Source organism: Gymnogyps californianus, chromosome Z (assembly GCF_018139145.2).
Source record: "Gymnogyps californianus isolate 813 chromosome Z, ASM1813914v2, whole genome shotgun sequence".
Classification (NCBI taxonomy): domain Eukaryota; kingdom Metazoa; phylum Chordata; class Aves; order Accipitriformes; family Cathartidae; genus Gymnogyps; species Gymnogyps californianus.
The window spans coordinates 16676865-16692116 of NC_059500.1; the positions used below are offsets into that span (position 1 = coordinate 16676865).

General features: G+C 38.7%; 1 protein-coding gene across 8 annotated transcripts; it reads right to left on the bottom strand.

The window, feature by feature from the left end:
• Nucleotides 1-1351: 1351 nt before the first annotated feature.
• On the bottom strand, nucleotides 1352-13758 carry GTF2H2 (general transcription factor IIH subunit 2). 8 transcript variants are annotated; one of them, XM_050913054.1, is made up of 15 exons: nucleotides 13523-13758; nucleotides 13356-13433; nucleotides 12597-12633; nucleotides 11883-11969; nucleotides 10991-11041; nucleotides 10462-10516; nucleotides 9807-9912; nucleotides 8699-8789; nucleotides 8449-8533; nucleotides 7174-7281; nucleotides 5679-5742; nucleotides 4717-4820; nucleotides 2633-2735; nucleotides 2291-2330; nucleotides 1352-1863 (listed from the first exon to the last, which is right to left on the bottom strand). In XM_050913054.1, exons 1-15 carry the CDS (start codon nucleotides 13576-13578, stop codon nucleotides 1744-1746), a joined length of 1185 nt encoding a protein of 394 aa, XP_050769011.1. In that variant the 5' UTR covers nucleotides 13579-13758; the 3' UTR covers nucleotides 1352-1743. The 8 variants fall into 8 exon arrangements, with proteins under 8 accessions (XP_050769011.1, XP_050769012.1, XP_050769010.1 ...); XM_050913055.1 differs by having other exon boundaries at nucleotides 4720-4820; nucleotides 8446-8533; XM_050913053.1 differs by having other exon boundaries at nucleotides 8446-8533.
• Between the last annotated feature and the right edge of the window lie 1494 nt (nucleotides 13759-15252).

The following is a 15252-nucleotide window of genomic DNA, read 5'->3' on the forward strand; positions in this document are numbered from 1 at the left end:
AGAAAAAGCTAGAACAGATTTAAAGTATTTTGACAAAACCTTTTTTTCCATTAGGAAATGCTGATTGTGAAGATGAAAATATTATCAGAAAACATCGTATCAAGACACTGTCACCAGTATCAGAATATCTAAGAGCCAGATGCTTACGGCATTCCTTTGGCTTGGAAAGGCCTACTAGACCACACCAAACCCCACGAATATGTCCTTTTTCTACTAGTTTTTAGGACACTCTTACAGGCACTGCAACCACCTGATAGCACAAAGGGTTTATAGGGATTGTTTGACTCAGCACAAAATGAAACACAGATGCTGAAACAGTCATTTTTCTGCCAACACAGTAGGATTACTGCATTCTAGCCAGCCTGCAGGCACAAATAGTAGAAAAAGCACAGAAGGAGCTATGTTAACAACTGAGAATTTGCATATTTAAAGGACTTGAAATGAAAACTGCTTGTGAAAACTGAAAAGTAGCATGTATTGTTTGTACGTGGTGAGCGTGAAAAACAGGGAACTAACAAGAGAGGGGTTTGCTTTGTTTGTTTGCACTTTTAAAATTCAGTGGTTAGGTTAGATTATTGCTGTTCCTAATCTGACAACAAAGCTCACAATTTTAAAAATTAAGTCAGATACATCCAGAGTAACTCAGCCGCTGATGTATTACAAACATCACAAGATGACTTCAGAAAACCAGATGTGATGTACTGCTTTAGACACTGCACCATCACAACCTCCTCTTACTGAGGTGTAGCATGTTACATTCTCACACATTCAAACTGCAATCACACTTTGAACAGACACTGTAAAATGGCAGAGTGTCTTGCATTTGTCCCAGTTTCCATTCTTCAATGTTCAGATAAGGACACATGCTTCCCCTTCTCCCTCCACCTTATTGTCTGTTGCTCTGGGGGTTTAGCCAAGGACAGAAGATGACTTGCAGTTCTGGCAATTCGTTCTAGCCTCAGAATCAAAATAGCAGTCTTCAATACTGTGACCATCAAACAATAGTTTGTATAAACTCAGGTCTTACACCTTTGCAAATTCATTGCCTTTCAGTAACCTTACACTCCTACAAGAAAGTGCAACTTAAACCACACAACTACAGACACAGCAGTAATAGAATTCAGTTAGCTCTGAGTTGTACCTCCAAAACCTAAAACATGTTTTCAGCACATTTATAACAGCTGTATTTGAGTTGCCTTACTGAAGGCCAAGGTGAATAGCCACAATACTTTAAATTAATATTTGAAATGTCCCCCAACTAATTGCTCAAAAACACCTTTGTTAAATTCTTACCAAAAAATATTTTGAGATATAGAACTCTACTATCCACCAAAACCAAGAGCTTATAACAATCGATATATAAAATATATTTTCAGGGCTTCTTTTTTGAACAAATAATGAAAGAAAGATGAATCACCACATTATCATACAAACCAGTTTTATCACTTTCACATTTACAAATATACATGTTACTCACAATAACATTCAGAAAAAGCCAGAGCTTTTCAGACAAGAACAAAGAAAATAAATCAGATACAGACAATTCAAGAATATATTAACAGTAACAAAATCATTAATACATTAGGTCAAAATTAAAGTTTGCTCCCAAGCCAGTGTTCATCCTTCTGTAATCATCTAGGTCCTTCTTGTTTTGAGGTGCCTCAGTGAAAGCTATGGCTGAATAAACAAATTAGATTTATGCAAGAATGACATAGATATGACAATTTCTAAAAAGAGATGACATCATACAGATATGGGAGCAGGGTGCTCGTGAATACAGCCAGGACAGCAGTGCAGAGAATCATGAACAAACAAATCGCATTCCACGCAAAATGCATTCTGACACACTTTACATATGTAAACCTGTGTGGAAAAGATAGAAAACCAAGTCAAATTCAAAAAAAATTATCACCATCATAGCACTACAGTAGGGCAACCGTTGTGTCATCAAGACAGTGTAAATAGACTATATTGCTAACATCAGAGAAACCCAATTGAATTAAATTGTGTTCTAACAGCAAGTATGTCCAAAGGGCTAAGCTCGACTCACTGTAGATGCTTCCAAATGGCTACGAGTGGAAGCTTATTTATGCAAGTCTCTAGGAAATCCCTTCCCACACTTTTATAGACTTTGCAGTCTAAAAGGCGTGACTCTCTAACAGAGAACTCTAGTTAACCATGAGATAAACTTCCACAAATATTTTTCTGGTCTTTAGAAGACTATACTAAAGGATCATCTTTACTTCTGACACCCCTCAATGCAAATTCCAATGCAGTTCAACATACTTACATTTTGATCTTTCATTTCTCCCTGGCAGCCTTGACAATACCTAGAAGCAAAATTGTGTATTTTAACTGAAAAAAAACTCAAGACTGTGTAAGACGGTGTTTAAAAAGCATCTCATACATAGTAACAATTTATGGCAATTATTTCAGCTATTCAGCTGAACACACAGGGTAACTGCTAATGAGAACAACAAATATTTCTTATTGCCAGAGGTGTCCAAAAATGCCCAAACACTCAACAGTGTCTCCAGCAGCAAAGAAGCTGCTGCCAGCTATTCTTACTTTCATGACAAAAAAATTACAGGGTCCACAAGTACACTCATTATCACAAATATGATTTGCATACCGTTCCCCCTGATATTCTTCCAGGGGAACTTCCTGAAAGGCATCCAAAGGAAACAAGTGATGGTAAGACCGAGCCAGGTGAGGTGCAGACACTAACGTAAGACCTGCAAATAAAGAGACATCAAAATTATTACAAGAGTGGACTTACTGAAAAGCTTTTCTGCATTAAATAAAGCAAAAAGGAAAAAAGATTTTTTAATTACGCAGTGGTTCAGAGCTTTTAAGAATTAAAAAACATAAAATTATTTGTTAGCTTCCATAATCCAAACCTGTAATGCTTTCCAGAATTAAATCCAAATATAAAGAACAAGCAAATTGCCCAAATTTCTAATTAAAAGGTTTAACTCAGTCTTTAGAAGTACATTTACAATGCAGTTGTAAAGTTAAAGTTTTTCATCCTCATGCCACAAACAAAATGCAACCATAGAAGAGTCTTCCGATTAAATCTAAATGCACAACTCCTCTTTGGCAATGACGGTTCTGCTCTTTCACATCACCAGTTAAAATGGTGCCCAACTACAAAGCTCTGCTGCAACCTGCTATAATACTGCTGAAGCCGCACCATAGCCCTGTTTCAGCTAACACAGGTCTGCTGGTTTTGGCTGGGATGAAGTTAATTTTCTTCATAGTAGCTAGTATGGGGCTATGTTTTGAATTTGTGCTGGAAACAGTGTTGATAATACAGGGATGTTTTGGTTATTGCTGAGCAGTGCTTACACAGAGTCAAGGCCTTTTCTGCCTCTCACCCCACCCCACCAGCGAGGAGGCTGGGGGTGCACAAGAAGTTTGGAGGGGACACAGCTGGGACAGCTGACCCCAGCTGACCAAAGGGGTATTCCAGACCATAGGAAGTCATGCTCAGCATATACAGCTGGGGGAAGAAGGAAGGGGAGGACATTCAGAGTGATGGCTTTTGTCTTCCCAAGTAACTGTTAACATGTGATGGATCCCTGCTTTCCTGGAGATGGCTGAACACCTGCCTGCCGATGGGAAGTGGTGAATGAATTCCTTGTTTTGCTTTACTTGCGTGTGCAGCTTTTGCTTTCCCTATTAAACTGTCTTTATCTCAACCCACGAGTTTTCTCACTTTTGCTCTTCTGATTCTGTCCCCCATCCCACCAGGGGGGAGCGAGTGAGCGGCTGTGTTGGGCTTAGTTGCTGGCTGGGGTTAAACCATGACAACAGGCTAGCTGGGGCATGGGCTGGCACAAACTTCTTCATCGCTCACTCACATGCAGTGTAAACTTCCGAGCTCTTGTTCTGCTGACAGCTGCAGCTGTGGAGAATCTGTTGCTGATACACAGGACTTCTCCAGTTACACTATTACCTTGCTGAAATGAAACTCATGCTGATATGAAAATCTTGACATGAAACCAGGACAAGGTGACCCAAAACTAGAATTATTTCATCCTCTTGCCAAATACATGCTTCTTGATAATACCTATCACGTTTTAGTCACATGTCTGTAGAAGCTAACAGGAGGACAGCTGTGTCTCACACAATATTAATACTATAAAAAAAAATGCTACTCCTCCCTCCCACCCTCATTGCGGGGGTGGGGGTGGGGCAGGGCACCATTGGTTTCACAGTCCGTTAATGTTTGCAAGACAGAAGGGCTTCCATTTACAACTCTATAGCCTTTCATGTGTCACTGTGCAGCCTGCCCTTGGGTTCAACTTTGAAACCTTTCACCCACATACTCCCGGAGGTGAGGGGTACTTCTGTCCTTTTACTCCAAAGCACTCTTAATCTTCATGGCCTTGCACTGAGGAGTCTGAAACATTGGTGTCTGTTGAATCAGGATTCTTGAGGAAATTATTACCATTCATATGTGAACGACCCTTCTTCCCTCCTTTGCTTTAGAGCTTTTAGTTTATAACATTATACCAGGGAATATGATACAGCTTTACTGTTACAGGTATAGTCCTGAAAGTCCCTTGTACAAAGCTGACATCCCAAGACACTGGAATGCAGGCTTCTTAAAGCAAAGCTGGCTTTTAATTCCTAAGTATAGTTGAATTTTTCTGCCCCTTAACTCTTACCACTAACTCATAATTCATCTGCTCACCTTTTCTAGCTACTCACCACAGATTTTGCATTCCACAGGAAGTTCACAGTATTTGGCTCTGCACTGGGGACAGAAATATCCACCCAGTGTAAGACCCGGGTCACTGTTATTTTCCAACTGCCTAGAGCAGAGAGAGACAATTTAATACCTAAGAGAGAACACCATAATACTACATAACTACGAATACTACATAGTTCTTACAACAAATATTTTAAAAAGTTTCAGTAGCTTCCATGCAACAGTTCCACATGTAATGAAGTGTCAGAAAGCAATTGATAGGGTGAGATATCAGTAACCACATTTTCCCACATAAAGGAGCCAATATATCTTTAAAAAATAAAGTTATGAAAGATAACAGCATTAGTATTTCTACTTACACACACAAAAATACTCTGTATTGACTTTCAGATGCACATTAGCACTTATTCTTTCAAACAGCAGACACTGTTTCCTTCTGAAAACTCAGACTCCCCTGTCATCCCTGAAAACTATGATTCCTTTCATTGAGAAGAGCACTGGTACACTAATGAAATGAGGCCTCTATTTTAAACTTCCCTTTAAAGTCCCATTAGTAAATAGATAAAAAAAATACTTTATTCCAGGTAATACCCTTCATCCTCATCATTATCTTTATAGTGATAAAAATACTTCAATCAAGAAATGCAAGTGAATTGGTAGTAATTTAATACCTTGCAGCACCACTGTGTTCTAATCACTCCACAACACAACTAAAAGCCATTTACTACCTTCAAAAAATGTTAAATGTAAATTTTAAAAAGCATATTTAACAGAGGTAACTATGGCCACATAGTTTGAATGTGCAAACAGAAATAAAATTTCTACTGAGAAGTCACAGGACATTATGTACTATCTTTTCATGTTATTTTGCAATATTTTCACTGACAAGCAGATTTTCTAAATATGACTAATTATTATCGAATTCTAATCAGCTCATTGAATTCTAATCAACTCTACTTACGCCATGCTAAAGGATGGCTTTGCATCTTGATCAGACAGAGAAGCAATAGTATGCTGAGGAAAACCTGAAGAGAAAAACATCCCGTATTACCAATTTTAAACATGCAAGTAATCTTTCAGTTTCCTACTTCAATGGAGAAGGTCAAAGATTATTCTAAACATTAAGGCCTATCTCTTTTTTTATTTGTTATTACAGGAGAAGTAATACACTCTTACTAGGTATCAAATTCTTTCTAAAGATCTCTACCTACATCCACCAACAAATCCCTCATTGTATTTCCCCCAACTGAAAAAAAATCTTTTCACTGAATTCATATTAACTGAAGCTCACTGGAACCCCCTTTTTGAAGAACAGCTAAAAAGAAAATGATGTGCAATGGTAGGAAAGCAGGAAGAGCACTACATGAATGTCCACTTGAACAATGGTTTCTAATTAAGGTGAAAGTATTTTTATATGCAGACACCAAACGTATATTCACCTTCCAAGTGCAGTACATGACAGATGAGACTACAGCACTTTACGGAGGCTGTAACAGATACCATTCTTTCTACCACTTATTTTTTACAGCTCATGTCAAGCGGGCAGTTAATTTTTCCAACTGCTGCTCAGGCTTTACCTATAACAAGTAAATCTCTTCAGTATTTAAATCTACACATAAGAATACATACATTCTTATCTGTGAAAATGGGTGGGTGAAAGTGAGAAATCAATGCTCTAATTTGTGGCATTACAGTTTGTCCTGGTTTCGGCTGGGATAGAGTTAATTTTCTCCCAGCTTCTTGCACACCTGCTTCCTGGCAGAGCATGGGAAACTGAAAAGTCCTTGGCTTAAGATAAGCGCTACTTAGCAACAACTAAACCATCAGCGTGTTATCAACATTATTCTCACGCTAAATCCAAAACACAGCACTGTACCAGCTACTAAGAAGAAAATCAACTCTATCCCAGCTGAAACCAGGACACAATTCCTATTCTGGTTTAACTCCAGGCTTAAATTTATTGAGAAATACATCAGGAGAAGAAAAGGTACCTAATCCATTTGTTAAAAGAACACCACAACAGTGCTCCCAACAAACATGTACTACATGGACAAACAGATGGCTCTTACAGTCAATTAAGCTTATAATAGTTGCCTTCTGCAGGGGAAAAAAACGGAGGGAGAAACAAAATAGTTTTTCATCCTTCATTTCCAAGTATTACATTTATACCAATTACTGTACAAGCAATATCATTCCACTTATTGTTTCCAACTGCAGTTGAGTAATTTGTCTTACTTGTTTTAATTCTTAACTTTATTTAAAGCTGACTACTTTGCAGGAACAACATCAAGAAAACTGATATCTATTTAGCAAAATAAAAGTTAAAATAAAAAAACCAATTGTGCAATGTCTTTATTATGCTTCTAACTATTTGTATGGCTTTAACACAGAAGATGCAAAGAAAAAGACACGATTCGCAAATCTTGTGCTAGGACTTTAACAAAACCGTATCTTACCCATTCGAATAAGGGAGCACTCAGAACTTGAACTGGCAGGTGGAGGACTAACATGATGCATCAGCAGTTCCTTATAATGACTTTCATCTAAAATAACGTGGTATGTTCCTGTCATGAAGAAAGAAATGCCTTACTCTTAGATTATGAGCAGATAAGAATACAAACATATTCTCCAAATGACAGAAAACAACTTCAGTAAAAAAAATAATTTAGCCAACCCTGTTCCTAAAAAACAGTCCTGTTAATGCTACTGAAAATGACAAGTTTTAAAATTAATAACACCAGAATGTTTAATTAGGTATTGTCCTGGTTTCAGCTGGGATGGAGTTAATTTTTCTTCTTAGTAGCTGGTACAGTGCTGGGTTTTGGATTTAGTGTGAGAATAATGTTGATAACACACTGATGTTTTAGTTGTTGCTAAGTAGTGCTTATTCTAAGCCAAGGACTTTCCAGTTTCCCATGCTCTGCCAGCAAGCAGGTGTGCAAGAAGCTGGGAGGGAGCAGAGCTGGGGCAGCTGACCCGAACTAGCCAAAGGGATATTCCATACCATGGAACATCATACCCAGTATATAAATAGCGGGGAGTTGGCCGGGAGGGGCAGATTGCAGCTCTGACATCAGTCAGCGCGTGGTGAGCAATTGCATTGTGCATTGCTGGCTTCCCCCCCCCCCCCTTTTTTTTGTTGTATTCCTTTTCTTTACTATTATTATTATATTTCATTGTTATTATTATTGTTAGTATTATATTTTGCTTTAGTTGTTAAACTGTTCTTGTCTCAACCCACGAGTTCTACGTTCTTTCCCGATTCTCCTCCCCATCCCACTGGGAGCGGGGGCAGGGGGGCAGAGCGAGGGAGCGGCTGCGTGGTGCTTGGCTGCTGACTGGGGTTAAACTACGACAGATATGAAGGCCCATAGCTTTTTCTCCAACATTACACTGTAGTAATGATATTGTAAGAGCTACCACTGTAGTAACTGATATTAACATGTTACATTAATTAAGTTCCGCATCACATAGCTTTATATGTGGAACACTAGGTTTTAAAATATATATATATTTCTTCTCTCTAGAGATGCAGCTACCAGCTGATAATAATTTCACTAAATACTGTGTATTTTGTAGATCCGGGAAACCCTTAAATTTTCTGCCAGCACAACAGAATATTCATCCTTAAATATCAAAATGCATTAATGAATATATGACAAATCAGTTACTTAATTTCGATTTTAAATTTGTATTAGTAGTATAACTACTGAACTTCAGATACATACCACCAGTTTCTCGGGCAAGTACTGTACAGACTCGAACTTCAGCACTTAGGCCGATGACAGATACTCTGATCTTAACTGCTTTTAAACACTTCAAATGGAAAAAGAAAGCATACTCAAATTCATATACAGAAGAGAAAACAGTAACAAGGTTCAAAGTTTTAAATGAAAATTAATTGGCGATGACACTGCAACTGTCTGTTTTTAGTCTAATAGCTTGGATGTTCAATGTAGCAGTCAAACTTCACTTCTGTACCTTAATTAGATCATAGATGTTGGCTGGATCACATGTCGTCAGACTGCTGAAGACTACCAAAACCTCTCTGCTTGTATGTCCTGGCATGTGCCTAAAGAAAGTATATAGTTAATTTACTTCTGTACACTAAGCTACTTGTATGCTAAAGTTTGCAAGGACTTTAATATACTAAATTCAGAAGACAACATGATATGAAGTCCCCTACAAATTGTAAAAGACTGTGGTAAGATCCTTCTCTGAGCACCGGAATTTCACCTTCCAAAAGCCAAACATTTCCAGTATCTAAAATACAGTATTGGATTGTGTAGTTGTTATCTGATTGGTTGCTCTAATGCTTAAGTTATCCCTGTACCTTATCCATACTCTCACAGGTAAAATTCACCTTCAAACCAGCAACACTGCAGTAAGTCTTCCTGACTTCTTAAAACAAAAATCTCTAATCAGTTTACAGGCATAAATCCATTAGTTTTAACTACTATCTTTTAGTTCTTAAAGGAAAACTCTCTTCCAACTAGTCATTCAAATAATTTTTTACGACATTGACTACTAGCTTTGTTCTGTCAGTGTTTCTAGCTATAAGTATTTGTTAAAAGTCTCCCATCTCAATACCTCACATAGCAAAAAAGTTTTTTAAATCTATCCTACCCAAAAATTTATGTTTCTAAAGTATGCTAAAACTCCCAGCAGATTATTGTGATTCAATGCTGTTTCTTTTCCTGTTCTCTTAACATTATTAACCCCTAACTCTGCCCTCTCTCATACCTTAGCCCTCTAGCAAAAAATAATTGCAGGGTCTTCCATCTCCATATTCATACACAACATAAAATCATCTACTTTGTTTTAAAATATTGTTGCTTTTTATAAGCAGCACACCTCTAAATAGAAGCATCTTGTGTTAGAAAATTAACTTCTGCACTACTAGCATATTTAACTTCTTAACAGTTTGTATTGTAAGAGGACATTAATCTGCCTTTTAAAGACTCAGGTCAGCACGATGCAAGATGTTACTTGTAAAAAACACTGTCTCTGCCCCTCCAAAAATTCACAATCAGCATTACACTGATTATGGAAAACAAAGAAAACAAGAAAACTCCATGTATGTACTAACTTTAAAGTCTGCATGGCCAAATTTAGGGAATTATATAGAGATGGCTCTCCACTGCAGTTCATATCCACTGCTTTCTTCAGAGCAGTTATGTGCTTTTTTGTGTTACCTGTAAGTGAAAAAAACAATTCACCTGAAATAACAAGTTAAAAGAACTAAAATATTTAAGCTATATACATAATGAAGTGTACTTGTACAACAATAGCTTTCAAACTGTGACTGTTTCACTGTTACAGGTGAATAAAGAGAAAAAATTAAGACTTCATCTCTGAAGCCACATGGATTGCTAGTGACAGAAGGCAGGAACCAAAGAAACTTTGCTTCTTAACATCTGATCAGATCTCGCAGAACACACAGATGTCATAAAATACAAAATTAACAAACAGGGTGAGAAATTAACTATAGGGGAAACAAAACATATTTTAATTGCGATCTGGATAAGACTTGATCACGAACAAGCATGCGATGACAATTCTAGATGAAAACAGATCAAAATAAAGACTCTGGTTTCAGATAACTTGCAATAACTTCTGTTTTAAATTAAAAATACTATGTTAACTCTACTTCATTTTCAGCAGTGTCATCCAGATAGAACTTATAACATCAACACAAGAGATGAAAACATCTCCAATTTAAAAAAAATATACTACCTCCCTACCTGAAAGTTCTGTCATTTTTTCAGCTCTTTTACTCTTGGTTACAATTAAGCCAATCTGGAGAAGGAAAAAAAAAAAAAGAGAGGCAAAACTTTTCTTAGCAAGTTTAAAAATAAATTGATTTCCATTTTCGCTATATTTTGCCTAATACTTCTTTATGGATCAGAACTACTTAACTATACACATTTTCTTCTACGAGTAACAGCAGCAGCACACACTATGCATAGTTAACATACATTCCTGTATTTCCAGTACTTTTGCCACAAGATACAAAAAGAAATCTTCTAAAATTCTAAATGCCTGAAAAAAAATATCATCAAGTCTTCTGTGTTAGAATTTACGTTTAGGAAAAACGGAATAGATGGGTTCTTATTTTCATTAGTTCAGGCAGAAACAAGAATTTCACCACACTGATAAGAAAGGGATGGGAAGGAACACATCAACTGAAAACAGTTTACTAGATAGTGTTAATGCTAAAACTAACTTTTAAAATAGTTTTCAGTTACTTGTTTCTTGCATGGTTATACATACCTGACTAATGGGATTTTGGTCAAAGTACTCTTCAACAAAATATTCCAATAACTATAAAGAAAAGTTAAGACAGTTAAAAACTAAATACAGTTTTATTCCACATGCATTAAGTAGGTGGCACTTGCAAAACATCCAGTGTCATTTAAAAAAATAAAAAAAGTTGGGGAAAAAAAAAGGGGGAATGAGCCCTTCCTTTCCATTCTCCTTTCACCCTAGCCCTTCCATCCTTCTCCTTCCTCCCATGTTACCAATGCAATGTAAATTTCATAAACTAGCCACCCCTTATTTTATTCACTTCATATGTTAAAGTTCTAGATTAGTGTTGGTTCAAATGGAGGTTTACGATACACCAAAAAGCACTAATCCGTACAAAAATCATCAAAACCCAGGACTTAGTGTTATTAGAGAAGACCATATAGTACAAGATGTACAGTTCAAGTCCTCCACAGTCTGAAGCAGCAATCCAATTCAACTCCTGTCTAGCATCCATTCAAACCAGAATTCATCAAAACACAACTGTAAGAAAAAAAATATTGTAGATGTGTAATGAAAGCATGTTTGTTCTTCTTTCATCCCTTATTACACGCAACACTTCAGCTTAATTTCCACATACTTTTCATAGTATGTCTTTCCATAATACTTCCTTAGAAAGTGTTTTTACTGTACATAAGTACTAGGCAAACTAATGTCACGCAGATTTTACTATTCAAAAAACAGGAAAATTACAGACTAGCAACAGAAACAAGGGGAAAAAAAACCAGGGATGAGAGAAGAGATGAGGCTATGCATGCAATCTAGTCACAGGAGACCACCATTCTTTTAAATGCAAAATGGAACTGGTTTACAGAGAAACAGTGGATTAATAAGAGAAAACTTTTGAGTCCAGAAATACCTTCAAAGTGCAAGTAAGTCTGTTCGGTTTTAAATCTTGGTCCTCCATAGTTCTTGATCCATCAACAACCACGTAAAGGTGACGCATCTGCATTTTCACCATAAGTGATAATCACTCACAGAACAGAGATTTAAATGAACTGTTCATTATCCCATTTACTTTAAAAAGCAACTACTTCCTCCCTCAAACAGGGAACATTTAGTATACTGAGCTATGCAATCAACAGCAACTGAATAAGTAATGCATTTTTTCCACTTTTGCTTCAAAATGAAAAAAAGACTATATTGAAAAATGCACACAGTTCTTTTCCTCTCACGATAAGCTACAAAATATGCATAGTTTGTACCTTCACCTCTTCATCTGAAGAGCTCAGCGTTGTATAAAGTAATGTTGTTATTTACAACTCATTTAAATTATGCCCATTTTTCACACGAAGAAAAATCGACAGTGCAAGTGTGTGTGATCTGACTGCTGTTGCAAAACGCACCCTGACAGAGCGAACATGCCAAACCTCCACCTCTGAATACTCATGCTTCACATCCTACGCTGCCAATGAACAAAGAATGTTTTGAAAAAACAAAAAAGTTTGGTGGAAAACACAAGCTTTGGTGTCAAGCACATCAAGTCAGCAAAGGTGTATTTCAGATTAGGCATACCACCTCTATTCAAGTAGGTTTGGACTCAGGACAGACAAGTGTTAAGACATTAACATACCATTCCAAGTCGAACTTGTCCATGGTGTTCATAGAGTCTAACAAAATACAAAAGGATTTAAGTAAGATGCGAGTGGTTCCTAAAACAAAAGTCTGGAACAAATCCAATACTAGACTTCTGGCAAATATGAAGCAATAACAAACCACAGACACTTATTTACACTGAAAAAAAGACAATTCAATTACAAACAGATTTCACACCTCTCAGAAAACAAACAAAAAAACCCGGCTTCTTACAACCAGGTTTAATGGAACTTTAGAATTTTATCCAAATTTGAATATTTTAACATAATCTGAAATAAAACAGATCTAGATTTTATCTAGCAATTTTTCTGACAATTTGAAACACAAATCTGGTGCCAGGATACCAAAATCCAGCTTGAAGCATGATTTGTGTATTAAAAAAAAAAGTTGAAGGATTTTTTCTAAGCAGTGCAAACTGCAATTGCAGTGCTTTGCACCGTGTTTCATCAGATCAAGACCTCACCTCTTTAGCCAGCATATATCTGGGGTATCTAGCCTGTACACACTCAGCCTTAAGAGTAAAGATAAAAACAGTAAAATTTATTTTTATCTGGCACAATTAGTAAGTACCAGACAAGAAGCACGCATCTGGAGCTCTGAAGGGGTAAGGACACAAAAATATATCGCAGGCATGCCGATACGCTTACTCAACCTGGAGCACCCAGTTTCAGAATGATTACGCTCTTGTAACTGACTAAACCAGTATTATTAGCAGGCTCGTGGCAACAGGTAGTACCTTTTCCTCTTTGCCTTGAAAAGAATGTCCTCGATGGTCGCTTTCAGTGACCCGGATTCATCTTCTTTAAGAATTTCCCTACGCAAAACAGATTGTTATTGAGCAGAAGGGAGATTTTTTCTCGTCTTTCACCAATAAGAAGGTGAGGAGGGAAAAGGAATGCCTACCATGTTCTTTCGTAGCCTCCTTCCCAGCGCTTGGTCCGTTCGGGTTCGTCATCCATCTCCGCGGCCCCGCTCTGCCGCTGCGGAGGGCAACGCCGGCCGCGCTCCTGCCTACACCGAAAGCTGCTGGCCCCGGCCGGGAAGGCGCAACTCCCGCCTGAAGGAAAGCTCCGTTACGGTGCCGCACGGCGGTTGAAAGGGCTGCGACGAGGGACCGGCCCCGGGCGGGCCGCCGGCGACTGGCAGGTCTGAGGGGAACCGCACCCGCGCTCCGCCCGCGCCTGCCGTCAGGCCCAGCCGACCCGGAAACGCCAGCGCCCGCCCTCTTCCGCCTCGGTGCGCCGCCAACACCTCCCGGCTGCCGCCCGGGCCGCGGAGCCATCGTTCCGGGGAGGAGGGGCGGCACTCACCGGCAGCCGGGGCCTGACGTCCCTTCGCAGGAGGGAGGGAGGGAGGGAGGGGAGGCCCGGTGGCTGCCTCCGGTCATGCCGGGTTTAACTTGCCCCGAGCTTCACAATGCTCTGAGGCCGCACCCGCCCAGCCCAGTCTCACCGCCAGGCGGTACACGGACCTTCGGGGCAGGTGGGAGCGAAGCTGTGTGGCCTCTCAGCGGCTCCTGTGAACGGGCGACCCTCGGCATCTCAAATACAGGATATTTTTCACAACAACGTCAAAATACTCCAATTAAATTATTAAAAGGATGGTAGCGTAGCGAAAACACGTCGTGGACACACCATTAGTGTGGGCATGGAGCCCGCGGTAAGTTTCTGTCAGGTCAAACCGGCCCTTGCTCGTCCCTCAGGGACCAGTTAACAGGATTCAGGCACTATCTGGGTTTACACGGTATTTCTGTAATTAACTGAAGTCATTTCAGTAATTAACAGAAGAATCCAGGAGCCTGGAAAAAGACCACTATTTATATATACCGTAGCATTGAATTTTAATGCATAATTATGCTCATCAGTTACTTAGTGAAAATAACTGCCTGTTATGCTGGTAGCAAAAGCACTGCTTTAACTCTGTTCTAAAATACATAACTTGGAATTCATTCATTGCTGCAAAGTTTAAGGTATATTTTCGGTGATGTTGATGTGCTCATGGGAGCAAACTGAGTAGTGGAGTGTTGCCGTGAAAGGCTCAAATCAAAGACTCAATAGTCTAGGGACTATTAAGTAGGTATTCTTTATTGCAGCGCTGGACACACAGGGGATATCTCCTCCTATTATGTGTGTCCGGTCAGGTTAATTGCATAGTTTATATACAAGCTTATACATACATATTCATCAGATTTCCAGGAACTCATTATACATATTCATCAGATTTCCGGGAACTCATTATCATATGCAAATGTCTCTTGCGCATGTCTCTTTATGTCTCTGGGTGGTCATCAGGGGTCTCTGGATGAAGGATATACTCTTCCTCACTGTGTGTGCTGGCTGACCTCTGTTTTTGCGCATACTCAGTTCTGAGATCATGTATATCATGTCCTTCAAGGGTAGTCTGTTTTGGTTGAGGCGCTTGTTTTAAAATTTATCGTTATGGTTTCGCGCAACTGTTTTCTCTAAGGTCGAACTGTCCTAGTGACGTTATTTAGGAGCCTCTTATCTTAGAGCCTTCCTGACTTCCCCAAAACAGTAAAAATCCAATTTGGTCCAGCCACAACAATTCTAGTAAGTGGCAAATTCCACATTTACAGGCATCAGGAGTAATATAACTTTTTGCAAACGCGCAGA

Excerpts from the sequence above, each read along its gene's own strand:
- GTF2H2 (XM_050913053.1), bottom strand. The coding sequence starts at position 13,578 with ATGGATGACGAACCCGAACGGACCAAGCGCTGGGAAGGAGGCTACGAA. Across the intron at positions 11,042-11,882 it reads GACTTACTTGCACTTTGAAG|TTATTGGAATATTTTGTTGA; the intron begins GTATTTCTGGAC and ends TTTTCTTTATAG. Across the intron at positions 8,790-9,806 it reads TTGGCCATGCAGACTTTAAA|GCACATGCCAGGACATACAA; the intron begins GTTAGTACATAC and ends TACTTTCTTTAG.